This window comes from Peromyscus eremicus, chromosome 1 (genome assembly GCF_949786415.1).
Source record: "Peromyscus eremicus chromosome 1, PerEre_H2_v1, whole genome shotgun sequence".
Taxonomy (NCBI): Eukaryota; Metazoa; Chordata; class Mammalia; order Rodentia; family Cricetidae; genus Peromyscus; species Peromyscus eremicus.
The window spans coordinates 56117116-56143019 of NC_081416.1; the positions used below are offsets into that span (position 1 = coordinate 56117116).

The following is a 25904-nucleotide window of genomic DNA, read 5'->3' on the forward strand; positions in this document are numbered from 1 at the left end:
GGAGGCGAGGGGGCACGGAGCCCGAAGCCACGCCCTATCCCCATGTAGCCCCGCCCCCGCTCCCCGGCCCGCCCTCCCTGCCGCCCTCGCTGTTGCTGCCGCGGCTCCTGCCAGGGGTCCGCGGGGCTGTGGCCGGCGCAGCTGAGGTGCGGCTCGGAGCGGAGGCGCGGGGGCAGTGCCAGGCGCAGGCCAAGAAGGGCTGGGCCGTTCTCTCGGGATGCGGCGCTGAGGCCCACTATGGCCGGCTTGGGCCCCACCTTCCCACTGCATCGGCTAGTCTGGGCGAACCGGCACCGCGAACTGGAGGCCGCGCTGCACAGCCGCCAGGTGAGGCCCTGCGGTGGATCCGGTTGGTCCCCGCGCCGAGGTGCGGAATCCATCCTGCAGCCCACTTGCCCCTGCTCTGCTCCGCAGCCGCATCCTTACTCCTTAGCTCCAGCCTTGTCGGAAGCCCAGGTCACCTGCCCTTTAGCTGCATCTTCGGGCGCTGGGCCTAGCTCTGCTCTCTGCCCACTTCGTATTGCACTAAGCTCCGGATTCACCCTCCACCTCTGAGCTAAATTGAGGACAAGAACCTTGCTCTTGGTCCTCAAGCTGATCCAGACTCTTGACATCCCTCACTAGACTCTGCTGCTAGGCCCCCGAGTCTATGGGTCGCAGCGAGCAGGAGAAATGAGCAGACCCTTGCCATTGGCTCTCATTGCCTCCCTTACCCCGACATCCTCCAGCCCACATAGGCCACCCTCTATCTTCCCACTGACCCGGTTACTCTTTATTTCCCATAGTAACTCTAACCCTTTTCAACCCTGTGACCTCCTTGCTTTGGCTCTCTCTTGCCTTGTGTTGAGTGTCCCATCTCCCTCAGCACGACATTGAACAGGAGGATCCCCGAGGGCGGACCCCTCTGGAGCTGGCTGTGTCCTTGGGGAACCTGGAGTCTGTGAGAGTCCTTCTTCGACATAATGCCAACGTGGGCAAAGAGAGCCACCAGGGCTGGGCAGGTACTATGCAGGGCAGGGGTTGGTGGGTGGGAGTGAGTAGTCAAGCCTGGGGTCACTAAGAGGACTTCCCCAGCAGCCTTTTATCTCCAGTCCTGCAGGAGGCAGTCAGCACTGGAGACCCTGAGATGGTGCAGTTGGTACTCCAGTATCGGGACTTCCAGAGGGCCACACAGAGATTGGCTGGCATTCCAGAACTGCTCAACAAACTCCGTCAGGTGTGGTAGGGTGTAGGATGTGGTCAGTAAGGAAGTGGGGCATCATAAGGGGTCACCCTGGTCCCTGTGACAGGCCTGGCCTTTGAAGAGTAAGTACCTGGACTGTACAGTATGTTTTCCCACCGCCTTTACCTCTGCCAAAGGTCATGTGAGAAATAGAGGCTCCCAGGCCCATGCACATGAGACTAGGTCTTTTGGAAGGAAAGCCTTCAGCAGCACTAAGGGTTCCTGATGCCAGGAATCTCTTGGGCAGAATGGTAGGCCTTGAGCCTCCTAGAGAAGGTAACTTTCCAGAAGGGTGACTGGGTAGAGATGGCCTGGACCCTGGAATGCCTACTTCATCCTTAAGCATGCAGAGGACAGAAGCACGGTTGTTCCTGGAAGTGTCATTGTGTCCCCTTTACAGATCAGGACTCTGAGACACAGAAAAGACAAAGGCCCTTGGAGGGCCCCACAGTGGCCTGTGGGCCATGTTGACTGGCCCCAGGCCATCCAGTGCTGATAGCTTCTTTATCTGTAGACCATTTTAGGGCCTACTTGGGCCCTCTCCTTGGCAGGGTTTGATTCGAGTGGGAGTGTAGTTGGGCCACAGCATTGCAGCACAATTTGTGGGTTCCCAAAGAGGAGTGATGGACTGTGAGCCCCAAGGCCTACTAGGCTATGGCACCAGACTCACAGGCCCTAACAGGTAGCTTTGGTCTCTCTTAGGCCCCTGATTTCTACGTGGAAATGAAGTGGGAGTTCACCAGCTGGGGTGAGTGGGGACCGATGGGCTGCTAAGATTTGGAGCGGGCTATTTGGGGAAGATTCCCGATGACTTTGAGACCCCTTGCAGTACCCCTTGTGTCCAAGATGTGTCCAAGCGACGTGTACCGTGTGTGGAAGCGTGGTGAGAGCCTACGAGTGGACACTAGTCTCTTGGGCTTTGAGCACATGACCTGGCAGCGTGGTCGGAGGAGCTTCATCTTCAGGGGCCAGGGTGAGCTCTGGGGCACTTGTGGCAGGGACAAGTGTTCGGGGACCCTCAGATTCTCCTGTGACTTCTATCTCTGCCCTTTCTGGGAGTGGAGGGGGACCAAGGGGCTGAGGATGGATCTACTTAGCAGGTGGCTGAGGATAGCTCATTGGTGGGGCCTGGCACTGATATGTTCCCCTCCTGTGACACCCCTGCGGCTGACAGAGGCAGGAGCCTTGGTGATGGAAGTGGACCATGACCGGCAGGTGGTGCACACCGAGACCCTAGGTCCAGCTCTGCATGAACCGGAAGCATTGCTGGCTGCCATGCGGCCCAGTGAGGAACATGTGGCCAGTCGCCTCACGTCTCCTATAGTCTCCACCCACCTGGACACTCGCAATGTGGCCTTTGAGAGGTCGGTTGGGGCCTGGCACACCATGGGTGGGCATGGAAGAGAGCTAGGAAGTTAAAAGTTTAAAAGTTAGGGTCTCACTGTGTAGCCCAGGCTGGTCTTGAACTAGAGACCCTCCTATCTCAAATCCTGAGTACTGGGATTGTAGGTGTGTGTCACCACACCCAACATAAACTACCCTTAATAAAAGCAGACCTATCCTTAAGGTTCCTGACACCTGTGGGAGGCTGACCCCACCTGCACTAGAGACTGCTTAGATTGGGGTTCAGGGGTTACTGTGGTTTTTGTTAACAAATATATGCCATCATCACAGTCAATTTTTTAAAGGTTTTATCATCTCAAGAAGTAACTCTTTAGCTGCATCTTCCTTTACCCAGCCCTAAGTATCCACTAATCTATTCTCTGTTGCTATTTGCACATGAATGGAATTTGAAAATCTGTTGCTTTTTGTGTATTGATTTCTTTCACTTTATAATGTTTTCAAGGTCCATCCAAACTGTAACTGTAGGATGTAACTCTTCACTCCTTTTTATGGATGAATGCATTGTACGAACATACCATAATTACTTTTTTTTTAGATTTATTTTTATTTTATGTGTATGAGGTTTTTTTTTTTTTTTTGGTTTTTCGAGACAGGGTTTCTCTGTGTAGCTTTGAGCCTTTCCTGGATCTCGCTCTGTAGACCAGGCTGGCCTCGAACTCACAAAGATCCGCCTGCCTCTGCCTCCCGAGTGCTGGGATTAAAGGCATGTGCCACCACCGCCCGGCGTATGAGGGTTTTATCTGCATGTATCTATGAGCACCGTGTGCATGCAGTGCCCAAGGAGACCAGAAGAGGGCATCAGAGCCCTTGGAACTGGAGTTATAGATAGTGGTAAACCATGTGAGTACTGGGAACCGACTCCAGTCCTTTGCAAAAACAGAGGTAAAATGCTCCTAACCATGTCTCCAGCCCCGATGATTATTCTTTATTTCTTTATTTATATAATTCCATCACATTTGGGTTGTTCCTGCAGTTTGCCTATTAGGAATAATCAAACTGTATACTTTCATATAAATTTTATGTGAATGTGTGTTTTCATTTCTCCTAGATATATTACTAACCTTTGAGTGGAACTGCTGGGTTATATAACAACCCAATATTTTTTTTTTTGTTTGAGGAAATGCCAGACTCTTTACCAAGTGGCCCAAATCATTTTATATTGCTACCAACAGTCTGTTCTCCACATTCTCACCAATGTTCCTTATTGGTCATTCTCTGATTTTGGCATTCCAGCTAGGCTGATGAATGGGACAGACACCTCACTATGGGTTTGATTGGCATTTCTGTAATGACTAATGATGCTGAAGATTTTCTTATGTGCAAATTGGGTCATTTTATTCATTTTTATTTTTTGACAAATGTCTATTCCAATTCTTGAGTTTGTTTTATTTATTTTATTTTTGTTTGTTTGTTTGTTTTCAAGACATATTTTCATTGTATAGCCCTGGCCGTCCTGGAACTCACTCTGTAGACCAGGGTGGCCTCAAACTCACAGAGATTCCCCTGCCTCTGCCTCCCAAGTGTAGGGATTAAAGGCAATCACCTTCACTATCATAATGACTGTTGCTTTGTAATAATTTTTTGTACTTTTTTTTTTTTTTGTTTTTTTGTTTTTTGTTTTTTCGAGACAGGGTTTCTCTGTGTAGCTTTGCGCCTTTACTGGAACTCACTTGGTAGTCCAGGCTGGCCTCGAACTCACAGAGATCCGCCTGGCTCTGCCTCCCGAGTGCTGGGATTAAAGGCGTGCGCCACCACCGCCCGGCGAATTTTTTGTACTTTTAAAAATATTTAGTGTGTGTGTGCCTGTGTGTGTGTGTGTGTGTGTGTGTGTGTGTGTCACAGGCACACATGCATGCCGTGATGCACATATGGAAGTCAGAGGATAGCCTTAGGGAATTGGTTCTGTCCTTCTACCAGCTGGGTCCTGGGGACCTAGCTCAGGTCACTAGGTTTGGTGGCAGGTGCTTTTACTCAATGAGCCATTTTGTCAGCTTTTTTTTCTTCTTCTTCAAGATATGGTTTTTCTGTGTACCCTGGCTGTCCTGGGACTCACTCTGTACACCAGGCTGGCCTCAAACTCACAGAGATCCACCTGCCTCTGCCTCCCGAGTGCTGGGATCGAAGGCGTGTGCCACCACCGCCCGGCTTGTTAGATTTTGTTGGCTAATAGTTTGATGAGGATCTTGTCTATATATTCATAAGAAATATTGGTCTGTAGCCAATCTATGTGCTTCCCTTACTTCTCTCTCTCTTTCTATGCTGGTGGTCCATGCATGCCAGGCAAATACCCCGAGTTATACGGTGGTCTGTGCGTGCCAGGCGAGCACCCGAGTTATACCAGACCTGACAGTTTCCTTTTCATATCTTTGTCTGGTTTTGATATGTGGGCAAAATTTAATAGCATGAGTTGGAAAGTATGACCTCATCATCCATTTCATAGAAGAGTTGGCAAATACCTGGCACTAAGTCTTTAAACTGTTGATAGAATTCCATGGTAAAGCCTTCAGTCCTGTGTTTTTCTCTCCGGGTAGACGATGGTGAAGAGAAAGAGAGTCATCTGCTCACTTGCTGTAGACCTTGTTTAGATTATTTCTTCTCATGTCAGTTTCAGTAGTTCGGGCCTTACAAAGAATTTGTCCATTTCATCTAAATTACTGTTATATTTTTGTATGTGTATGTGCACACTCAGGAGCTAGAGGCAGATGATTCTCCGTGAGTTCAAGATCAGCCTGGTCTACATAGTGAGTTCTCAAACAACAGTAACAAGAACCAGTCATCCCAGATATCTTATCATCTCAATAATAAATGTCTCTGCATTCATGCAGAGTTTTTAACTGAGCCCCAACACCATTATCATAGCTAATAAAATAAAGAATTGCTCTTGTGCCTCTAGTCCTTGGCCTTGTGTGAATGTTATAGCTGTCCAGTCCTGGTCCAGGCCCCTCCGTGTGTCACTGTAGGCAAGGACCTTGGCAGTTGAGTAGTCAGGGCTGCCAGCTAGGTGAAGGGCTCTTGCTGTGGACTGGGAAGGGGTACGTGTCCTCACCTCTCCTGTCTGGTCTGTTGCAGGAACAAATGTGGCATCTGGGGATGGCGGTCTGAGAAGATGGAGACTGTTAGTGGCTACGAGGCCAAGGCAGGAAGGACTCCTGGGCTAGGGGACTTGGGGATAGCCTCGTGGGACCTGGAGGCTAAGCTCCTTCACCCCTTCATGCTGTGGAGAGAGAGGCGGAATCGGGTTTTTGACCCCAGAAGCCTAATCAACCAAAGTGACTTCCTATGGCCCAGAGACCCAGCCCCTGCTGACCCCTCCCTGGGCTCTGAGATGAAGTAGTGGGTGCTTTTCTGTTTTCTTTTGTTTTTCTTGGCTCTCTGACTACATGTCCCTGTTAGTGACTCCTGGGGTTCAGACCCTGCCACTTGCTTTCCTGCAGGGAAATTTTGTGTGTCTCTGGGAACAGAGGACTTGGGTCCTGGGCTGATGAAGAGCAGGCTCTGAACCCTGAGTTCCCTGTGTCTCCCCTCGATCCACAGGTGTACAGTGCCACCAATGTGGAGCTGGTGACACGCACAAGGACAGAGCACCTCTCCGATCAGGACAAGTTACGGAGCAAAGGTAAACCCAGGTGCGCCTGCCCACTGTCTGTCATCCAGTGGTCCGGCCAGGGCTCAACAGCCCCGGCAGGGCGGGGGGCCTCCCTCTTCCTGTGGAACCCTCTCCCACTCAGCAGGAGGCTCCCAGGCAGAGAATGGCAGAACACAGGCCGGGGAATTGCCCAAAGTTCCCTCACGGTTCCACTACTGACTACTTCTTCTCAGGGGGGAAGACTCCGTTCCAGTCCTTCCTGGGGATGGCCCAGCAGCACTCCTCCCACAGTGGGGTGAGCTTGACTGGAGAAGGGCTGGGCCAAGCCTGGGTGGGTGGGGCACTCTCCTGTTCCTACTGAGGGCTAAGTCCTACCCTGGGGTCCACTCAGGCTCCCGTGCAGCAGGCCGCCAGCCCCACCAACCCCACAGCAATTTCCCCCGAGGAGTACTTTGACCCCAGCTTCAGCCTGGAATCGAGAAACATTGGCCGCCCCATCGAGATGTCCAGCAAAGTGCAGAGGTGAGGTCTGGGGGCAGGTTGGGGAGTCCCACCAAAGACTTTGAGCATCAGCAGGGTCCTGTCATGCATGGAGTGCATCACAGTGAGGGATCTGCTCACCTAGTAGATTTCTCCCTGGCCAGCTCCAGAGGGTGGGAGCCATGTCTGTCTTTGCCATGGTTTGGACACCTAGCATGCACCTGGGCGTATTTGGGTGACGTCACCAATGTATTTGCTTGTTTGTTTGTTTGTTTGTTGTTTATTTTGGGTCCCACTTGTAGCCCTGGCTTGTAGCTCTTTATGTAGCTCAGGCTGGCCTCCAACTCAGAACAGTCCAAGTGGTGGGATTACACCATTCCTGGCTTGTTTTTCTGTTCAACTCAGTGAGCATGTGCCTGGGACCAGAGCATGACAGAGTGGGAAGGGCCCACAGCTCTGCCGTCCAGTGGTTTATATCACAAGGAAATAATCTTCCCTTCTGGGAGTCTGTTTTTTTCAGAAAAACAAAAAGTCAACCAGATGTCCATGGTCACATGGATGTAGTCACGGTGAAGATGCTTTAGAGCGGGTCCCACAGATGTCACGCAGCCTCACGTGGCTCTCCTCAGACATTGATTGGAGATGAGATTCAACCCCAGAGTGCTGACCTCTGGGCTGGGCTCAACACCCAAGCACGGCGCTTTTGTGTTTGTGTCCAGCACAGTCAAGGGTAGAGTGCTGACTAGCTTCGGACAAAGACCAGGCTGCAGATAAGGCCCAGATAAGCCCACAGGCTGGCTCCTGCCTCTCCTCATGCAGATCAAAAGAGCCATCAGCACCAGAATGGGCCAGGAGCTGAGACACATGAGGCTTTAGAGCCAGTGCTGAGTTCCCGGGGCACCAGTCCATAGGAGCTGGAGAGGGGAAAGGGCACCACAGGCAGGCGACCAGCAAGGGTGAGGCACCAGGGGCCCCTGACCCACTCTCTCTGGTTGGCTGGATAGGTTCAAGGCAACACTGTGGCTAAGTGAGGAGCACCCACTGTCCTTGGGTGACCAGGTGACACCCATCATCGACCTGATGGCCATCAGCAATGCTCACTTTGCCAAGCTGCGGGACTTCATCACCCTCCGCCTCCCACCAGGCTTCCCGGTCAAGATTGGTGAGAAGGCAGCCAGGACTCGGGCATGACACCCTCCTCAGGTTTGGGGTTACTGCAAGGGGCAAGCAGCTCAAACCTGGCTCTCTCCTCTCAGAGATTCCCCTCTTCCACGTGCTCAATGCCCGTATCACCTTCAGTAACCTGTGTGGCTGTGATGAGCCTGTGAGCTCCGTGTGGGTCCCCGCCCCCGGTTCTGCCGGTTCTGCTTCAGGTATGGCTATAGCTGCAGGAGAGCTAGGTGGCTGTGCGGCTCCCCGATCAGCCTTGGGGCTGAACGTGACCCCTCTGTTACCCTGCCCAGGAAACCCTTTTCCATGTGAGGTGGACCCCTCGGTGTTCGAGGTGCCTGAGGGGTACAGTGTGCTGGGTGCCGAACGCAGCGAACCCCTTCGGGATGAGGATGATGACCTGCTTCAGTTTGCCATCCAGCAGAGCCTGCTCGAGGCGGGCACAGAGGCAGAGCAGGTGGGGTGCAAGCGGAAGGTGGGTCATGACCTCCACAGCCACAGGCCTGAGGTGACAGTTCTGGGCTCTGACTGCTGCAGGTGACTGTGTGGGAAGCCCTGACCAACACACGGCCTGGCATTCTCCCTCCTCCCCAAGTCACAGTGTTTGAAGAGCAGCTTCAGCTGGAGCAGTGAGTCCCCCACGAACTGTGTGTGGGTCCTTGGCTGACTGGTGGGGAGGGTGGGAAGCGAGGGAGTTCTGATCGAGGGCTCCATACCTTCACAAGACAAAACGCTGCTCACCACCAGAAGCAGGAAAGGCCACAAGAGTCTTGCTTGTCTCTCTCCCTGACACCTCGTCCCTCACAATTTCATGCTCTTGGCTTCTCCTCAAGCCTTCTCATTGGTCTGTTCTCCTTCAACCCTGGCCCTGAAGGGCCCTCCAGGAAAGCCTACAGCTGTCCACAGAGCCCAGGGGTCCAGAATCTCCTCAGAGGACACCTCCATCCCCTGCACCCCCAAGCTTTGAGGAGCAGCTTCGCCTGGCTCTGGAGTTGTCTTCAAGGGAACAGGAGGAGCGGGAGCGACGAGGTCAGCAGGAGGAAGAAGACTTGCAGCGGATCCTGCAGCTGTCACTCACAGACCACTGAGCTGTCTGGCCCTAGATTGGCTCTCCAGGATCATTCCTTCTGCCTGTTTTGTATTTATTTATTTATAAACTGTCTGCTGCTGAGCTTGGGGTCTGGGGTCCCGGAGGCAGGCTGGCAGTGAGGCCGAGGTGGAAATAAAGAGACCATCAGCAGTAGACTTGCTGTGCTCCATGGGCTGGAACCAAGGGGACACTGAATGGGGACTACTGAAGGATGGTGACCTCATCTCTAGCTTTGGAACCTCTGTTTCTACAGCTGTAAAATAAGGCCATCCCCTCACAGGTGTTCCAGGGGAGTCTGAAGTTCCCCTGGGTGCTACCTTGCCTACCCCAATGCCACCAGACCTGGTCTCCCCAGAACCTGGCCCATGCTCCTGGGGCGGGGGGAGGAGAAAGGCTGGGGCTTCCGATTCTACCCACTGGGGAAAGCTCCCTCATCCCTGCAGCCTAGGCACAGGTTCCTACCCAGATTCAAATATCTTCTACCAGAGTGACTTTAAGCCAGTCACACCCCACCCTCTGCACACAGTAACTGGGGAGGGGGCTCAGCCCTGTCCTGTTCACCGCTAGAGTGGACCTTTTGAAATGCCTATGGGCTTTGTGGACTATTGCTAAGACTCGAACTCATTTCCTCACAAGCTTGCTGGTCTCCAAATTTCCTCAGAGTGGAGGAAAGAAGGCCAAGTGAAAAGGAGAACAAGTTTGGATGGGATGGTAGATTTAAGACCCAGTCCCTCCAGGCATGGTGGCGAAGTCTTTAATCCCAGCACTTGGGAGGCCGACGCAGGTGGATCTCTGTGAGTTCCAAGTCAGCCTGGCCTACATAGTGAGTTGCAGGCATGTCAGAGCTACTTCGTGAGACCCTGTCTCAAAAAAACAAAAGACTTATTGTCCTTGCTCCTTCCTTCCCAGGAGCCAGAGCATAAACCAAACAGTAGAGGGAGGTCCAAAGCTACTCAGTTGATCTTACTAGGGGTAGCAAGGAGGGCTGGGCGCCTCCTGCGGGACCAGCCAAGGGAGAAAGCGAGGTCCCGCCTCCTCACCTGCGCCCCGCCCTTGACCCCACCCCCAGCCCCGCCTCCAGCGTGGACGGGGCGGGGCGAGCTGAGCCGAGACTGGAGGGGAGGGGCCGCGGCCGCTCGGTGCTAGCTCCGCGAGGCCGGACTGGGCATGAGTCGGGCCCTTTAAGGGCCGCTCCCGAGGAGGTGCCAGGCCCTAGTGGCTCCAACCTCTTCTTCCTGGTCGTGCGAAGGCAGGGACTGACCGTAGGGCTGTGGGAGGGGTCGTGCCGGGTTCGCCCAGGTGACCCGGGCCTGGCCTTATGGCGCTGGTCACAGTGAGTCGCTCGCCGCCGGCTAGTGGCCACTCCACGCCTGTGGGACCCACGGTGAGTTTAGCTTGGTCTTACCCTTTCGCAGTTGGCTGCCAGCCGGGCCTGAGAGAGCACGTCCTGCCCCTGGCAGACGGCCTCACGCCTAGGAGTAGGCGGAGAGGGACCTTGAGTCTCAGGTTCCAGGGCACTGGGGAGGTCCTGAAGCTCCCAAGAGCTCGACCTAGGTAGGTAGATGCGAAGTGCTGAGAGCCAGCCCAGTCTGCAGAGGCCCAGATCCTCTCAGATCCCTCCCACATTCTGCAATCCCGTCCTTGCAGCCCCACGGTGCCGGGGCTCCCCTGGGGCCTGAGGAGGGGAGCGGCTTCAGTGGGAGATTTATTCCCCCCACCTAGGATTCCCCTGAGGGAAGAGGAGGAGGAGAGGTTTTGGGTACTTCCTGTCCTGGGGGCTGCTCTCTCACTCTGTCCCCGGGCTGCTTTCTCAGCAGGACCGAGTGGCCAGGCGCAGAGGCCGGCTACAGCGCAGGTGAGTCCCTTCTCCAGACATATGCTTCCTTATAGCCTGTGCCCTGGCCGCTGCCATTGTGGAATCCAGGTGTCTTGCGTGGACCGAGGACTCACTGAAGTATTCTGATAAACTCATGCTTAGGTGGGAGCCAGGTGCTGTGGGAGGAACTGGCAAGCATCACATTCCTGGCTTGTGGAAGAACCAGCCTACCTTGGCCCTGGTCAGTGGATGATTTCACACATTCCCTGGACCTTGGCTCAGGCCAGTGATCACAGGTCCAAGGGCAGGATAGGACCTGAAGATGTATAGGTGCTTAGACAAGTTTAGAGCATCTGAGCCCACCCAGGAAAGGGACACAACCTCAGATGTGAGCTCAAGGCTGGCCCTCTGGGTACTGACCCCTATCAGGGTCCTGGTTAAAACTGCAAACTGTGCCTCACTCCCGGAGAGCTGACTCAGGAGAGCAGGCTAGCAATCCATTTCGGCAATCCCCTGGGGGGACTCACCCTTGCTAAAGTTTGAAAACCTATGGCCAGAACCGTTTCCCTATCGCTCTGCCAGGCAGAGTTTTGCCGTGCTCCGAGGGGCTGTCCTGGGACTTCAGGATGGAGGAGACAGAAATGATGCAGCCGAGGCCGGCTCTGAGCCGACGGAGGAAGTCTTGGGTGAGAAGCAGCTCACTGAGGACCAGACCGACAACGGGCAAGAATTCCAGAGTCCTTGGAAACAAGTGCAGAGGCAGCATCTGCACCTCATGGTGGAGCTGCTGAGACCACAGGACGACATCCGCCTGGTAGGGGCCGTGCAGAGCTTGTATCGATTGAGGAGCAATGCTGTGAGATTAGGGGGCACCCAGGCAGTTGGAGGGAGGATTACCCAAACCCCAGGAACTCTGCCACTTCAGCCAGAGGCATCTTAGCAGGGCAAGGTCATGTCTGTCTCCAGAGGGCTGTGAAAAGACAAGGGAGGTTTGTCCTGTGTGAGCCAAGAGGTGGGGGTTACTTGAGGGAGGTTTCTGTTGATCCACAGGAGGCCCCTGTTGATACTAGTGAGTTGCCCAGAGATGAACTCATACTCCCAGGGTTTGTGAAGCATGCCTTGGTAGCTGCTGTGCCAGCCAGGCAAACAGAGCACCCACAGAAGACTGGGGTCTACTGGAACCTAAGAGCCAGCTCCTGAAAGAGTGTGGAGGCAGACATTCGCTGTTGGCAGCAAAGTAGGAAAAACAAGATGCAGGCTTCGGTAAAGCAGGCTTTACAACAGGAATTTTTAAACTTATTTCTATGTTATTTGGTGTTTTGCCTGCATATATGCCTGTGTGAGGGTGTCAGAAGCCCTGGAACTGGAGTTACAGACAAGTGTGAGCTGCCATGTGGATGCTAGGAATTGAACCCTGGTCCTCTGGAAGAGCAACCAGTGCTCTTAACCACTAAGCCATCTCTCCAGCCCCAGGAGTGCTGTTCTAACCCATTATAAGATGAAATCCTTCTAGCATGTATGAGGCCCTACATCATTCCTTTGGTAGAAGGCATTTCTCAAATAAAATATTGGCGAGTGTCAGGGTTTTAAAAAAAAATCTTGCAGAGCTCGAGAGATGATCCAGGGCTTAAGAGCTCTGATTGCTCTTCCAGAGGACCCTCAGTTCAATTCCCAGCACCCACATGGTAGCTCACAACCATCTCTAACTCCAATCCCAGGATAGCTGACATGCTTCTGGTCTCTCTAGGTACCAGACATGCATGTGATGCACAGACATACATGCAGACAAAGCATCCTTACAAATAAAATAATTTTTCAAAAGATAGAACCTCTTTGCTAGGCAGAAACAAAAATGAGGCTGCCTCTATTAGTGCTATCCTCCCCACCCCACCCCCCTTTTTGGGGCCGGGGGAGGTGGTGTTCCAAGACAGGGTTTCTCTGTGTAGCTCTGGCTGTCCTGGTACTCACTCTGTAGACCAGATTGGCCTCAAACTCGTGGAGATCCACCTGCCTCTGCCTCCCTAGTGCTGGGATTAAAGTCGTGTGCCGCCACCATCCCCAGCCTCCCTCCTTTTCTTAACACTCCTCATTTAAGGCTTTTAAAGACAGTTTGTTGAGCCATAAATTACAAAATTTGAGTATCACTGTGTTCTCAGGTAGCCACTGATCTTCTGTCTGGGAGTTGGGAACAGGGGCCAGCAAGGCACAAGGTGTGTCTGTGTGGGAGTGAAGGAGCAGAGCCAGGAGCCCCTATGATTCCCAGCTTCTTCCATTTTCCCAGGCAGCCCAGCTGGAGGCAGCCCGGCCCCCACGACTCCGCTACCTGCTGGTAGTGTCCACAGGAGAGTGTCTGAGTCAGGAGACCATTCTTCTGGGGGTGGACTTTCCTGACAGCAGGTAGGAGTAGGGAGAGGAGGGTTGGGGCAAAGATGTGAGGTGCTGAGGGACAATGGCTCTCCTGTCTCCTGTCAGCTCCCACAGCTGCACCCTGGGCCTGGTCTTGCCCCTCTGGAGTGATACCCAGGTGTACCTGGACGGTGATGGGTAAGAGGTGGTAACGGGAGGGAAAGGGAAGGGAGGCAGGCACTGAGGACAATGGGTCCAGGGCTGGGACCCACTCTATCTTACCTGCGATCATGGGAAAGTCACCTAGCTCTGGGCCTCAGCCTCCCCCATCTGACAGATGAACAGGTTCTCTGAGGGCCTGGTATTTGGTTCTACCCTCCCTGGGTCTTCTGCAGGGGCTTCAGTGTGACATCTGGTGGTCAGAGCCGAATCTTCAAGCCAGTCTCCATCCAGACCATGTGGTAAGTGCTGCAGTAGCCTAGCCTTAGGCCAGCCTCTTCCTGGGAGATGGCCTGCAGGCCCAGGAGAGGGAACCAAGTAAGACTGTGTATCTCAGCCTCGCTTTCTCGTCCCAGGGCCACGCTGCAGGTACTGCACCAGGCCTGTGAGGCGGCTCTAGGCAGTGGCCTTGTGCCTGGTGGCAGTGCCCTTGTCTGGGCCGCTCACTACCAGGAGCAGCTGAACTCTGACCAGGGTTGCCTCAATGAGTGGATGGCCATGTCTGACCTGGAGTCCCTGCGACCACCTATTGCTGAGCCTGGACAGTCAGTGCTGGGGGCTGGGGGAGGGGAAGGAAAGGTGGAGGGGTGGGTACCACAGTGAAGGGTTGGCCTCTTACTGAAGGATCACTACTAGGGCCTCAGAACAGGAGCAGATGGAGCAGGCGATCCTGGCTGAGTTGTGGCAGGTGTTGGACGCCAGTGACCTAGAGAGTGTCACTTCCAAAGAGGTGGGCAGCGTGCCTGGGCCTGAGGCTCACCTTGCTTTCCTCCAGTCCTGAGGCATTCCCCCTAACTCCAGCTGTGTAGAGGGGACAGGGTGCCATCCTCAGGCCTCACCGGTCTGGGGACCTGGACTCTTCCCGTGCACCACTCCGTAGATCCGCCAGGCCCTGGAGCTGCGTCTGGGACGCCCTCTCCAGCAGTACCGCGATTTTATCGACAACCAGATGTTGCTGCTCATGGCCCAGCAAGACCGGGCCTCCCGCATCTTCCCCCACCTCTACTTGGTGAGTGCAGGCTGTTGGAGGTGGGACCAGGTCACCCACGCAGCTACTGTGACAGGTCCTGGAGCTAGAGGCCAGCCACGGGAGCCCAGCCCTCTTCTTCCATTCCCGTTCCACAGGGCTCTGAGTGGAATGCTGCCAATCTGGAGGAACTTCAGAGAAACAGGTAGAGTTCCCCAGCCTCAGGACTGCCAGTCATTCAGTCTTCCTGTGGGGTAGCCTGGCCAGTGTCTGGGACCTTAGGTCACCCCCTGCACTGCTGGTTTTTGCTTTTAGCCCAGTGCTGGGGGGGCTGCACTCACGTGGGCTCTGAGGCCTCAGCAGCACGTCTGCCCCACTAGGCACACAGGGCAGTGCAGAAATGAGGTCTGTCTGTGCTGAGACCAGGGGTTCTGGTGGGCACGTGCCAGCAGAGGAGGTTCCTGCCCACCTGGCCACCTCTGCCGGCAGAAGAAAAATGCCTTCTAATAGAGATGTGGTTGCCACTTCTGAAAGGAACCTGCCATCCCCACCGTGGGCTTCTGGGAGACCTGCTGTAGCCCTATCACCTGTTGCTGAGAGCCCCCTAATCTCAGCTAAGCTTGAAAGCTAACTGTAGTCAGAGTCATGGAAGAGGGTTAGTGTTGACTTAACGCGGAAACTCAATCCGCAGAGTAAAACAGCGTACCCAAGGTCAGTTGGCAGATGGCTGGCTCAGTTCTCTTCCTACTTTAAGTGTTCCCATCCCCTGATTCAGAACCAAGAACCCAACAGAAGTGGCCAGTGAGCCTGGTTCCTCTGCCACAGTCAGTCTGGTTTGGACCCTCTGGTACAGGGTAAGCCACATCCTGAACATGGCCCGAGAGATCGACAACTTCTTCCCTGAGCGCTTCACCTATCACAACGTGCGTGTCTGGGATGAGGAATCGGCCCAGCTGCTGCCGCACTGGAAGGAGACACACCGCTTCATTGAGGATGCCAGGTGGGCTCCTCCTAGTCTGCTGCCCCAGCCCCAGCTCCCGGCGGAGACTGGTGCCCTCCTCCTGCCCATGCTGCCTTTGGTTCTGTTTCCCTCACTGATCTCTCTGGCCTCACTGCCTTCTCTCTGCTGGGTCCTCAGCCCTTACCTGCCCCTTCCCAGTCTGCAGGCCACTGGGGCTGAGGGAGAGTGGACTGACCATGTCCCACCTCCATAGAGCACAGGGCACTCGGGTGCTGGTCCACTGTAAGATGGGCGTCAGCCGCTCTGCCGCCACGGTGCTGGCCTATGCCATGAAACAGTATGGCTGGGGCCTGGAGCAAGCCCTGATCCATGTGCAGGAGCTCCGGCCCATCGTGCGCCCCAACCCTGGCTTCCTGCGCCAGCTACAGACCTACCAGGGCATTCTGACTGCCAGGTATGGGGGAAGGGACGAGGGAGAAGGTGGTGTGTATACTGGGGGGTGGCTGCTGTGTCACTCAGAGCTGACTCAGATCCACCTCCTCACAGCCGGCAGAGCCATGTCTGGGAGCAGAAGGTGGGTGTGGTCTCCCCAGAGGAGCCCCTGGCACCCGAAGTTTCTACACCATTGCCACCTCTTCCACCAGAACCAGGGGGCAGTGGGGAGGTAATGGTTATGAGTTTAGAGGAGACCCCAAAAGAAGAGCTTGGACTGAGGCCCCGCATCAACCTCCGAGGAGTCATGCGCTCCATCAGCCTCCTGGAGCCCTCCTCAGAGCCAGAGAATACCCCAGAGGCTGGAGACCTGCCGGAGGTGAGTCTGGGCTGGAGAGCTCGGCCTGCAGTAGCCTTGCAGAGGAGAATGTGGGGGCTAAGGGCTAGACTTAAGGCTCCGCTAGGTCCCTCACATAGGGTGTTGTCCTCGCTTCCTCCATACTGAGCGCCTCACACCTTTCTGCGCCAGGCAACTCAGGACTGTCCTGAGTACCTAAAGGTGGGGACCGCCTTTGGGCTCCTCCTTCTGTGCCAGGCCAGGGAAGAGCGGTGGTCCCAGGGTCTAAGCAGTTGCAGGTCTGACTGGGAACAAGAACAGTCCCGTCCCAGCCTGACAAACTGGCCCATTTCCTAAGGGGCTTGGCTCCTAGCTTTGGAGTGGGCATCTTCCTCAAGCTGTGAGCTCCACTGCCAGCTGATGGCTGGCAAATCTTCCTCTACTAGAGAGGGTAGGTAAGAGCATTCCGGATGCCCTCCTAAAGCCGAGGAGCCACACAGCCAAGTGCAGAGAAGGGCCTTTGTACTCACCCGGTGGATTAGGTGGACAAGCATGTTGTGTGCTGAGAGTTGTTAGGACAGGAAGCTGGCCCTTGCCTGAGGAAGCCGGGCCCCACATGTGACATGAGGTCACACGGCGGACTCAGAAGGAACCTGCAGGCAGAATGTTTAGGTGCTGGGTATGGACCAATAGGGAGGCATGGGATTGATGGTGGGTTATTGTCCTATGAGGCACCAAGACACTGGTATCCACAGAGCTCTTTTCAGGGCCTGGCCCCGTCAGGGTTCCGCTGTGGCTCACTGGATTGAATGTACAAAGGCAGAGGGGTGGGAGGAGAAGGTGGTGGACGTCAGATTCGGTGGCCTAAGAAGGCTGCTAGGGACCAGAAGAAAGCTCAGGGATGGGAGGCAAGGAACGGCTGGTGCTGTTTTCCCTGGGAAGTGTGTGCCCACCCCTTTCCTGGCTCTGAGCTCCCTGTGGCCCTTCTTCCTCCCCCACCCAGGTTTTCTCTTCCCGTGAGTCTTCAGATGAAGAGTCTCTTCATCCCATCTCTCAGCTCTCAACAGCCAAAGGTGGTCAACGGGTTCGCAAGGGGCCTTGGCCTGCCCTGAAGTCTCGCCAGTCTGTGGTTGCCCTTCACAGTGCTGCCCTGGTGGCCAGCAGGACCCGGGCCTTCCAAGAGCAGGGGGAGGCTGGGGTGTCCTCTGCACCTAGGCTCCGGAAAGTGGTGAGGCAGGCCAGTGTAGATGAGAGCAGAGAGGACGGTGGGGCCTAAGCCTTTCTACTCTGTCCCCTAGACACTAAACGAGACTGGTCACAGCTGCTTAGATGGGCGCCCTTTGCACCTATGGGCCTGAACACTCCATATCGCTCCTCCCCAGCAGTTCCCAGACCTTGTCACTTCCTGCAGCCTTAGGGCTCAGACCCATGTCTACCTGTCAAGGGCTCAAGACTTTTTCTACATAGGGTATATGGGTAGAGCAGTTCAAGGTGCCTTGAAGGGTAAGAAGACCCTAGTTTCTTTTCCCACTCACTCTCTAACACTTTATGCAGCCATGGAATTAAAAGCAGAAAATTTTAGGGCAGGTTTTCTGGTGCCCTCAACTTCTGGCCATTCCGTCCTGTTCCTTCTTCTCCTACTGCAGGCAGCTAGGCCAGGGAACCAGTGGCCACAAAGGCAGATAGCACTTTCAGTCCCCAGCCCCACAGGCTCTGAGGGGCTCCCCCCACACACAAAACCGACCAGAGCCTCTGCTGCTGGGCTGAGTCTCCTGTGGCCCTCACTGGGTCACAGGGCACTGGGCCAAAGAGAGTCTTCTTGTTGGTGAAGATCTCTGGCCAGTCAAGTTTTTCACAGTCGTACAGTACCTGGCTTTGTGCTGAGAAATAAAGACATTTTCATATGAAGTTTTTTCCATTTGGTGACAAAGCCATCTGTCTTCAGTCAGATCCTTCTCTGTTTACACACGGCACTCCCCCTCTCCTACCCTCTCCAGCTTTGTGTCTCTCAGGTGTCCTGTGACAGACCTGTATTGACTGAGTGGTATGTTGGGGGAGGGGAAGAGGTAGCCAGTGCTATCTCCTCATCTCTAGGGCACAGCCTGGGTAAATGTTAGCTATCCTGCCCATCAACAGGTGCAGGGGGAACAAGCCTGATTGGGGTAGCTAAAGGAAGTTAACTCGGAGTAAGTAGGAACTCGGCGGCTACTGCCGCCGCCTACCTGGACTAGACCAAGCCTGTCCTTAAGGCTCAACTTCCTTTAGGACATTTGTGCTAGTCCTTGAGGATACTTGGGTTCCAAGAATCACCTTCCAAGCCCGGCACGCCTTTAATCCCAGCACTTGGGAGGCAGAGGCAGGAGGATCTCTAAGTTCAAGGCCAGCCTGGTCTACAGAGCAAGTTCCAGGACAGCCAGGGCTACACACACAAACCCTGTCTCGAAAAACCAAAAAAAGAAAAAAGGAGTTAGTGCTTCCATCATTGTCATTTCCGTCCTGGTCCCAAGATCATGCTCTGTGCTTTATGACACTATGACATACTGCACTGGTTTGGGCTAAGTGTGTTCAGTGCTGAACAGCCCTGCTTCCTGAAGCTGGGACACAGTCATGAACTCAGCTCCTCCCAACCCCTGTTCACAAGGACCCTAAGAAATAAGGACTTGGCATCCATGGGGAAACAAAGACTGGAAAGGAAACTATACAGCTGGGAGATGGTGGCGGCGCACGCCTTTAGTTCCAGCATTTGGGAGGCAGAGACAGGTGGATCTCTGAGTTCGAGGCCAGCCCGGTCTACAGAGCGAGTTCCAGGACAGGGTCCAAAGCTACACAGAGAAACTCTGTCTCGAAAAACCAAAATAAATTAAATAAAAAGACTTGTGTATACAAAGCTTAAACAAATTGCTAATGCGCTTAACAGAAAATGAGGATGTAGTCTGTCCTGCTCTTCAGTGACTCACTTCCATCTTCACAGGCAATGGCTATTCACAGCCTCTGAGGCCCTCCAAAGACGATCCATGGTTATGTAATCAAATATACTAGTGTGTGTGTTCTTTGGAAATGTAGGTGGTAGCATATAAAATCTTTCATTACATTTGTGTACTTGGTGTGCATGTGTACACAGATGCCACAGCTTGTGGTGAGGACCAGACAACAGCCGGAGGGAGTCAGGTTCCCCCAACATGTAGGTTCCAGGGACCCAACTCAGGTATTCAGTCTCGGTGGCAGGTGTCCTCCCACTGGCCCCAGACAACAGCACACTAAAATTCTAGGCCAGGCGGTGGTGGCGCACGCCTTTAATCCCAGCACTCAAAAGGCAGAGGCAGGTGGATCTCAGGTGAGTTCTGGGCCAGCCTGGTCTACAGAGGGAGTTCCAGGCCAGCCTGGTCTACAGAGTGAAACTCTGTCTCCAAGCAACAACAGCAACAAAATTCTGTAGAGCACTTTGAAATAATTTTCGAACCATAAGTTTCACATAACTTTCACATAAAGATGTGCCCCAATTTTAAAATACCAGCCATAGCTTTTTCAGTGGTAAAGGGTCTGCCTAGCATGGCATGGCCCTGAGTTCAACACCAAGTGTCACACATACAAAAAAATTAAATAACCATACATATTCAAATTCACAGACTCTTACGTATTTAAGTAACCTTTAATTTTTTTTTTAATTTATTTTTTGAGACAAGGTTTCTCTTTGTGACCCTAACTATCCTGGAACTCACTCTGTAGACCAGGTTGGCCTTGAACTCGGAGATCTGCCTCCCCAGTGTCGGGATTAAAGGTTTATGCCACTTCCTCGGCTATATAAATAACCATTTATTGATGAACAGTCTGTGTACATTTTCTAAAAATCCATTCCAAGTAACATTTCACTAAGGTCTCTTCTTGTCCGCAGCAAAAAATATTTTGTTTGCTACTAAGTCTGTAGGACATAGTTCTAAAATTGCTAAAGCAAGATATGCATTTTTTTTTTTTTTTGGTTTTTTCGAGACAGGGTTTCTCTGTGTAGCTTTGCGCCTTTCCTGGAACTCGCGGTGGTGGTGGCGCACGCCTTTAATCCCAGCACTCGGGAGGCAGAGCCAGGTGGATCTCTGTGAGTTCTAGGCCAGCCTGGTCTCCAAGATATGCATTTTTAATTTCGCGAGACATTGCCTAATTTCCTTCCAGGAAGTTGCACCTATTTACAATAAATGGGAAAGTCTACCTCCTTCAAGGGCCATCCAGCCTACCCGCCCAAGTCACCTTGCAATACTCTCAGAGTGACAAAGGTCAGCTTTACAACCACTGGTGTTGAGGAACCAAGACTCACAAGAAACTACGGAGTATCTAAGAGAGCCTCAATCCGATCCTGGGTTTCTAGATTTCAATCCAGGAGCCTAACTCCGGGCACAGAGACGTCTGTTTCTCGGTTCAACTCACTGATTTTTACACCGGTGCTCAAGCGGCGCAGAACCGCCTGGAAACACCCAACTCCGACAGGCAGAGTCAGAAAAATCCTGCGCTCAGGGTCTCCGCTCAACTCCCGCCTGACTCCGCAGCCCCGACTTGAACACTTGCGGTGATGGGGAGCTCGCATGTCTCAAGGTAGCCCCACCTTGGGCTAGTTCTCCTCTTCAAAGCCTTCTCCGGGCCCGGAGCCGGGGCAGCTCCTCATTAGGCTGTGTAAAGACACAACAAAATGAAAGCCTCCTCATAGCTCGCGCTTCCGCCTCTACTCGCACGCAAGACGCCTCAGAGCTAGGGCTGTCCCAGAGAGCGACCTTTCAGGCTTCGGCGGCCTCGCGTCAGGCCGCAGCAACAGCGAAAGCAGAGACTCTCGGCTCGTTAGCACCAACCGCGACGCTCGGGCGCCATCTCGTGGCCACTCCTCAGACCTATTAGCGGCAAACTGGAAACTACATTTCCCAGCATGTCTAGCGCAACTGCGCAGGCGCAAAGAACGTCCTCAAGTTTCCATGGGAACCTCGACCCCCGGATAAGCCCGACAGTTGTGCTATGAGGGGTTGGAATGTTTCTCTCTTAGAAGCTAGGAGCTAGGTGACCGGGTCTGCAGACCATTACGGGGACAAAGTGGGGAACTGCCTCCCGGGACCAGCGCTGCCAAATTCTGCTGGGTGTCCCGGCGTCCGCGCTCTCCCGGGGCCTCAGCGTCCCGAGGAAGCCGGCGAGACCAATGTTTTGCTCTGGCATGCAACGTGCGGCTCGTCTTGAGCCAGTCTCTAAATCTTGTCGCCCTCAGCGGAGGGCTTGCGCGCCACCCACAGGTACTTCCCGGCTCGAGCGGACAGCGGGCGGGGTAGTGGGCGCTGAGTGAATGTGGAAGAATAATTCTCATGCCTGGGAGACCAGCGCACCTCGGGCTTAGACCTGATTCTGCCTCCAAAGAACTGGGACCCCAGGTTGACCCCCAGTTTCATATTCGTCCTTGTTCCCGCCCAATGCAAAGGGATTTGCCCTGGAATAGAAGAAGACAAGTCCCTCTATTTCGTTGAACCCGAGTTCCTGTCTCTTTAAAATAAGGAAGGAACTTTTGAGCAGGATGTGGTGGTGTACCCTTCTAGATGAAAGTGGATCTCTGTGAGTTCAGGCCAGCCCGATGTTCATATCCAGTCCAGGCCAGCCAAGGCTACATAGTGAGAACTTGTCTCAAAAAATAAAATTAAAAATAAATTAAAAAGGAGCTTGAAGCAAATAATCCCCAAGGTGTTTTCTAGCTATACAATTTACCTACAGCTAGAGTCGCTTCCCCTCCCAAGTGCAAGAGGAAAAAAAAGGTGGTGGTGGGGATGAGATGGTTTTATTTTTTTAATAGTATTTTTATTTTATAATTAACTTAATTTCACGTATCAGCCACGGATTCCCCCGTCCTCCCTCCTCCCACCCCTCAGCCCCCCCCCCCCCCATGAGATGGTTTAAACAAGAATCCCAGCCTGGGATGTGATCCAGTCAAACCTGGATTTGTGATTTGGGTGCACACTTATTACACCTCCTGGGCCTCTGTTTCCTCATGTGCACAAATAAGGGTAAGGATAGTGCCAACTCCTGTTTTTTGTCTTTGTTTTAAGGTTCATTAACCTTAAATTCTGTGAGTTCGGCTGTCCTCGAACTCACAGAGATCCACCTGCCTCTGCCTCCCAAGTGCAGGGACCAAGGCGTGTGCCACCACTGCCCAGCCAGATCCCTAATTTTTGAAGTAACTTCTTTTATTTCTGGGCATACCCATTCTTTTCGGGTAGGATCATATATTTACAGCTGAGTCTACTCACTCAGGTTCGATGCTGAAGGCCAGTGCACTCACTGGCACAGTGTGTAGGGATGGCCCAAGGTCCAACATCTGGTTCTGGGGAAGATACTTTTCCTCCCTTAAGATTCTTAGAGGAAGTGAGCACTTACATCTTCTGTGAAATGCATGCAGTGCCCACAGAGGTCAGAAGAGGGCATCAGAGCCTCTAGTATTGGAGTTAACAGACAGTTGTGAGGTGCCGTGTAGATGCTGGGAACTCAACCAAGAGTGGCTGGCGCTCTGAACTGCTAAATCATCCCTCCAGCCCATGAATATTCTTTATACTTTAATCTGGGTCTTCCATAGCTTCACAAAGAACCTCCATTCATCTAACCAACATTTTTATGTGGAAACTATTCCATGAAATTTGTTTGTAGATTTATTCATTTTACTTTATGTGGATACGTGTTTGCTTGCATGTATGTATGTGTACCATGTGCATGCCTGGTGCCCATGGAGGTCACAAGAGGGCATCAGATCCTCCTGGAACTGAGATTAGGGATGCTGTGAGCAGCCATGTGGGTGCTGAGAATCAAACCTGGGTCCTCTGCAAGAGCAGCAAGTGCCCTAAGCCACTGAGCCATCTCTCCAGTCCCGTGAACAGTCTTTTTTTTGGGGGGGGCAGGGTTGAGATAGGGTTTCTCTGTGTAGCCCTGGTTGTCCTGGAACTTGCTCTGTGGACCAGGCTGGTCTTGAACTCAGCGGTCAGCCTGCCTCTGCCTCCTGAATGCTGATACTAAAGATGTGTGCCATCATCACCTGGCTCCCATGAACATTTTTAAACACCTATTATGTATGTGGTACTGTGTGGGGTACTCTGAGGAATGTGATGTATAATACAACCATTTCCCCTGGAAACATAGGATCTGACAGGGAAGTAATTACGAGTCCAAACACATAATTTAAGTAGAAATTAATGTAGCATTCAAGGCCCAGGTCACTGTGCTCTGGAGAGTCCAAAGCAGGAGAGACTGCTCCCAAGTCATGCTATACCAAGAAAAAGAGGAGACTGCGCATGAGCTTCCTAATATATGTGTAAAATGTGTAAGTAAAAAATTAGAGGAGAGAGATTCTAGGGGCCCTTCTTAGAGCCTGTGACATGTAGAGAACGGCCTATATCCTGACTCGATGGTCCACGAAGACAGACTCTGCTGCTCGCTTACTCCCTGCCTGACGTATGGTTGACACAGTATATGTATCAGTGAATAGTTCTCCGCAAAGGGAACCAGGCTGGGGCCTGTAAATCACCTACACCTTCATACAGCCATTCCTATAAGAGGAAGAGTGTGACCAGGCAGATGGTTATGGGGCACGAGCCAGATGGTTGGCATATCTCCTACAGTCCCACTGAGAAAACAAATGCATGAAGTCTCTTAAGGGTGTAGAAAGGTCTGTGAACCTCCTTTCCTGGAGCTTAAGGGAAGAGCTGTGACAGGAGGAATGAAACTTAGACCAGGAAGCAATCTTTTTTGTTTGTTTCTTTTTTGTTTTTTTTTTTCAAGACAGAGTTTCTCTGTGTAGCTTTGGAGCCTGTCCTGGATCTCGCTCTGTAGCCCAGGCTGGCCTCGAACTCACAGAGATCCGCCTGCCTCTGCCTCCTGAGTGCTGGGATTAAAGGCACATGCCACCACCGCCCGACTGAAACAATCTTAAAGGATAATAGTGGATATCACTTTGTTTACGTTTGGACTTCTTTTCCTACAACCAACTCTTCCCCAGGGACATTTCTCTCTATCTGTAACCCCTTTGGTTTCGGGAAGCTATAGCCGTCACACTAGATTACCAGACTGCTGCAAAAGGATGGCATTAACACCAGCAGCTCCATCTTCAGGGTGGTTTGGGGGGGTCCTGCTTTTCTCCAGTTCTACCCAGAAGTTACTCCTTCAGAGACAGGTGTCTAGGGATGCAGGGCAGTGGTGTCTCTTGGGGAAGGCACAAGTAGATAAGACTGACCCGGGCAGTGGTACATGACTTTATCCCAGCATTCAGGAGGCAGAGGCAGGCAGATCTCTGTGAGTTCAAGGCCAGCCTGGTCTACAGAGTAAGTTCCAGGACAGCCAGGACTACATAGAGAAACCCTGTCTTGAAAAAACAAAAACATTAAACAAACAAACAAACCAAGGTAAGACTGAAAGGAGAAATGTTCAAGAACAGGACCTTTAACTTATCAAGGGTCTGAGTTCTCCTAGTCCTCTTGCTTGAGGTGGATGCAAAGTCACCTTCAAAATGGGAAATGGTATAAAAGAGAGGCAAGTGAACAGCTAGTTGACTTCTTTGTCCCTAGGTATGGGGCGGTTTAGGACTGCAGGGGACTACAAGTGCTCCCTTTCCTGGAGAAATGAGCCAAGGAGAGCTCTCCCCCTCCTGTTGGCCCCTGCTGGTACCTGGAGCCCTACTGTTGCCCTGTGCTTGCTCCTACTCACTGGCTGCAGGTAAGTGCTTGAAGGGTGTGGGAGAGTCCTTTGCAGCTAAGTGTCCGGGGAAGCCTGCTACCTCCTTCCTGATGGCTAAGAAGTCAGGATAAGCCCGTGTTTACCAGGGAGGCTTGAGTCAGCTGGTCTCAAGAGTATGATGGTCTTTTACCATTTGCAAATATGCCACTAACAGATCTCATTTGATCTCAATAGCAGCAGGTTCTTGGGAGATAGCTTCACTTTTCAGCCTGAAGGTTTGGGTTCTTAGGGTGTAGAGCAAAAAGCTAAACACGGCACTGAGACCAGTTATCTTTCCTGCCTGTTATCACTAAAGGGGATGTCTTCTTCCTACTGGGGCACAACAGTCCTCAGCTGGATTCCAGAAAGCATCTCTCTTTCCAGTTCAGCTAGAATTTCCTGCCTATTTTCTACAACCTTCCAGTATCTGTTATCAGATATATTAGAAGAGAGTCTCTCATTCCCATGCCTCGTTAGATGTAAACCCATTCCCATGTGGACAGTCCCATTTGAGAGTAAAAGCTCCTTTCCTTGGCTCTGCAGGTGTATCCTCTGGCAGATGGGTATTTGGGTGGCTGAGATACTTAGGGGATTGTGTATCTGGCTAGAGGATCAAGAACAGGAAATCTGGCTGGGCTGTGGGGGCTCAGCTCTTTAATCCCAGCACTCAGGAGGCAGAGGCAGGCGGATCTCTTGTGAGTTCAAGGCCAGCCTGGTCTACAAAGTGAGTTCTGGGACAGCCAGAGCTGTTTCGCAGAGAAACACCATCTGGGGAGGGGAGTGCGGGGGTGAGGGAGACTGTTCCCCACCTGCATGGGGAGGGAAGCTTGTACAAGTGCCTGGTGAGGCTGGCCTGGCTAGCAGTTACCTACCCCACCCTGCTGGCACCCACTGGTCCAGGGAGCTGCAGAGGTCCAGTGACAGGTGAGCATGACAGGGAGGGACACACAGAGAGTGCAAGACCGTGCCAAAGCAGACCCTGTCTGTGGACCTGATCAAGCCAGAGACAGCCGTGGGGTGAGAGGGGTCTGGGTAAAAGAGGCTATATTGACAAGAGGGAGCAGCTTGCATGTGTCCTACATGATATGTCCTCATGTGTCCTGAGGAGGTTTGGAGATAGGTGAGTTTACCCAGGACAGCAGCAGCCATCTTGGTTTGGCTG

The 25904-nt window shown here is 53.0% G+C and overlaps 2 protein-coding genes across 5 annotated transcripts; both read left to right on the plus strand.

Annotated features, from left to right (window-relative positions):
- The first annotated feature begins 26 nt into the window (after positions 1–26).
- Ankrd13d (ankyrin repeat domain 13D) lies at positions 27–9105 on the plus strand. Of its 3 annotated transcripts, XM_059263351.1 has the most exons (15): positions 34–327; positions 866–1001; positions 1092–1216; positions 1925–1970; positions 2052–2195; positions 2397–2586; positions 5696–5762; positions 6161–6242; positions 6446–6507; positions 6604–6734; positions 7697–7854; positions 7949–8065; positions 8156–8319; positions 8400–8491; positions 8737–9105. In XM_059263351.1, exons 1-15 carry the CDS (start codon positions 238–240, stop codon positions 8948–8950), a joined length of 1818 nt encoding a protein of 605 aa, XP_059119334.1. In that variant the 5' UTR covers positions 34–237; the 3' UTR covers positions 8951–9105. The 3 variants fall into 3 exon arrangements, with proteins under 3 accessions (XP_059119326.1, XP_059119334.1, XP_059119342.1); XM_059263343.1 differs by having other exon boundaries at positions 27–327; positions 7949–8319; XM_059263359.1 differs by lacking the exon at positions 8400–8491 and having other exon boundaries at positions 37–327; positions 8737–8937.
- A 975-nt stretch (positions 9106–10080) lies between these two features.
- On the plus strand, positions 10081–17645 carry Ssh3 (slingshot protein phosphatase 3). Of its 2 annotated transcripts, none has more exons than XM_059263368.1 (14): positions 10081–10336; positions 10767–10807; positions 11351–11582; positions 13050–13165; positions 13241–13312; positions 13510–13575; positions 13690–13878; positions 13970–14063; positions 14214–14342; positions 14459–14505; positions 15154–15300; positions 15515–15715; positions 15808–16072; positions 17034–17645. In XM_059263368.1, the coding sequence occupies exons 1-14, from the start codon at positions 10271–10273 to the stop codon at positions 17304–17306; spliced, it is 1938 nt and encodes a 645-aa protein (XP_059119351.1). In that variant the 5' UTR covers positions 10081–10270; the 3' UTR covers positions 17307–17645. The 2 variants fall into 2 exon arrangements, with proteins under 2 accessions (XP_059119351.1, XP_059119357.1); XM_059263374.1 differs by having other exon boundaries at positions 10770–10807.
- Positions 17646–25904: the final 8259 nt, after the last annotated feature.

Excerpts from the sequence above, each read along its gene's own strand:
- Ssh3 (XM_059263368.1), top strand. The coding sequence starts at position 10,271 with ATGGCGCTGGTCACAGTGAGTCGCTCGCCGCCGGCTAGTGGCCACTCC. Across the intron at positions 10,808-11,350 it reads AGAGGCCGGCTACAGCGCAG|GCAGAGTTTTGCCGTGCTCC; the intron begins GTGAGTCCCTTC and ends TCGCTCTGCCAG. Across the intron at positions 15,301-15,514 it reads CGCTTCATTGAGGATGCCAG|AGCACAGGGCACTCGGGTGC; the intron begins GTGGGCTCCTCC and ends CCACCTCCATAG.
- Ankrd13d (XM_059263343.1), top strand. The coding sequence starts at position 238 with ATGGCCGGCTTGGGCCCCACCTTCCCACTGCATCGGCTAGTCTGGGCG. Across the intron at positions 2,587-5,695 it reads CGCAATGTGGCCTTTGAGAG|GAACAAATGTGGCATCTGGG; the intron begins GTCGGTTGGGGC and ends GGTCTGTTGCAG. Across the intron at positions 8,492-8,736 it reads GAGCAGCTTCAGCTGGAGCA|GGCCCTCCAGGAAAGCCTAC; the intron begins GTGAGTCCCCCA and ends CTGGCCCTGAAG.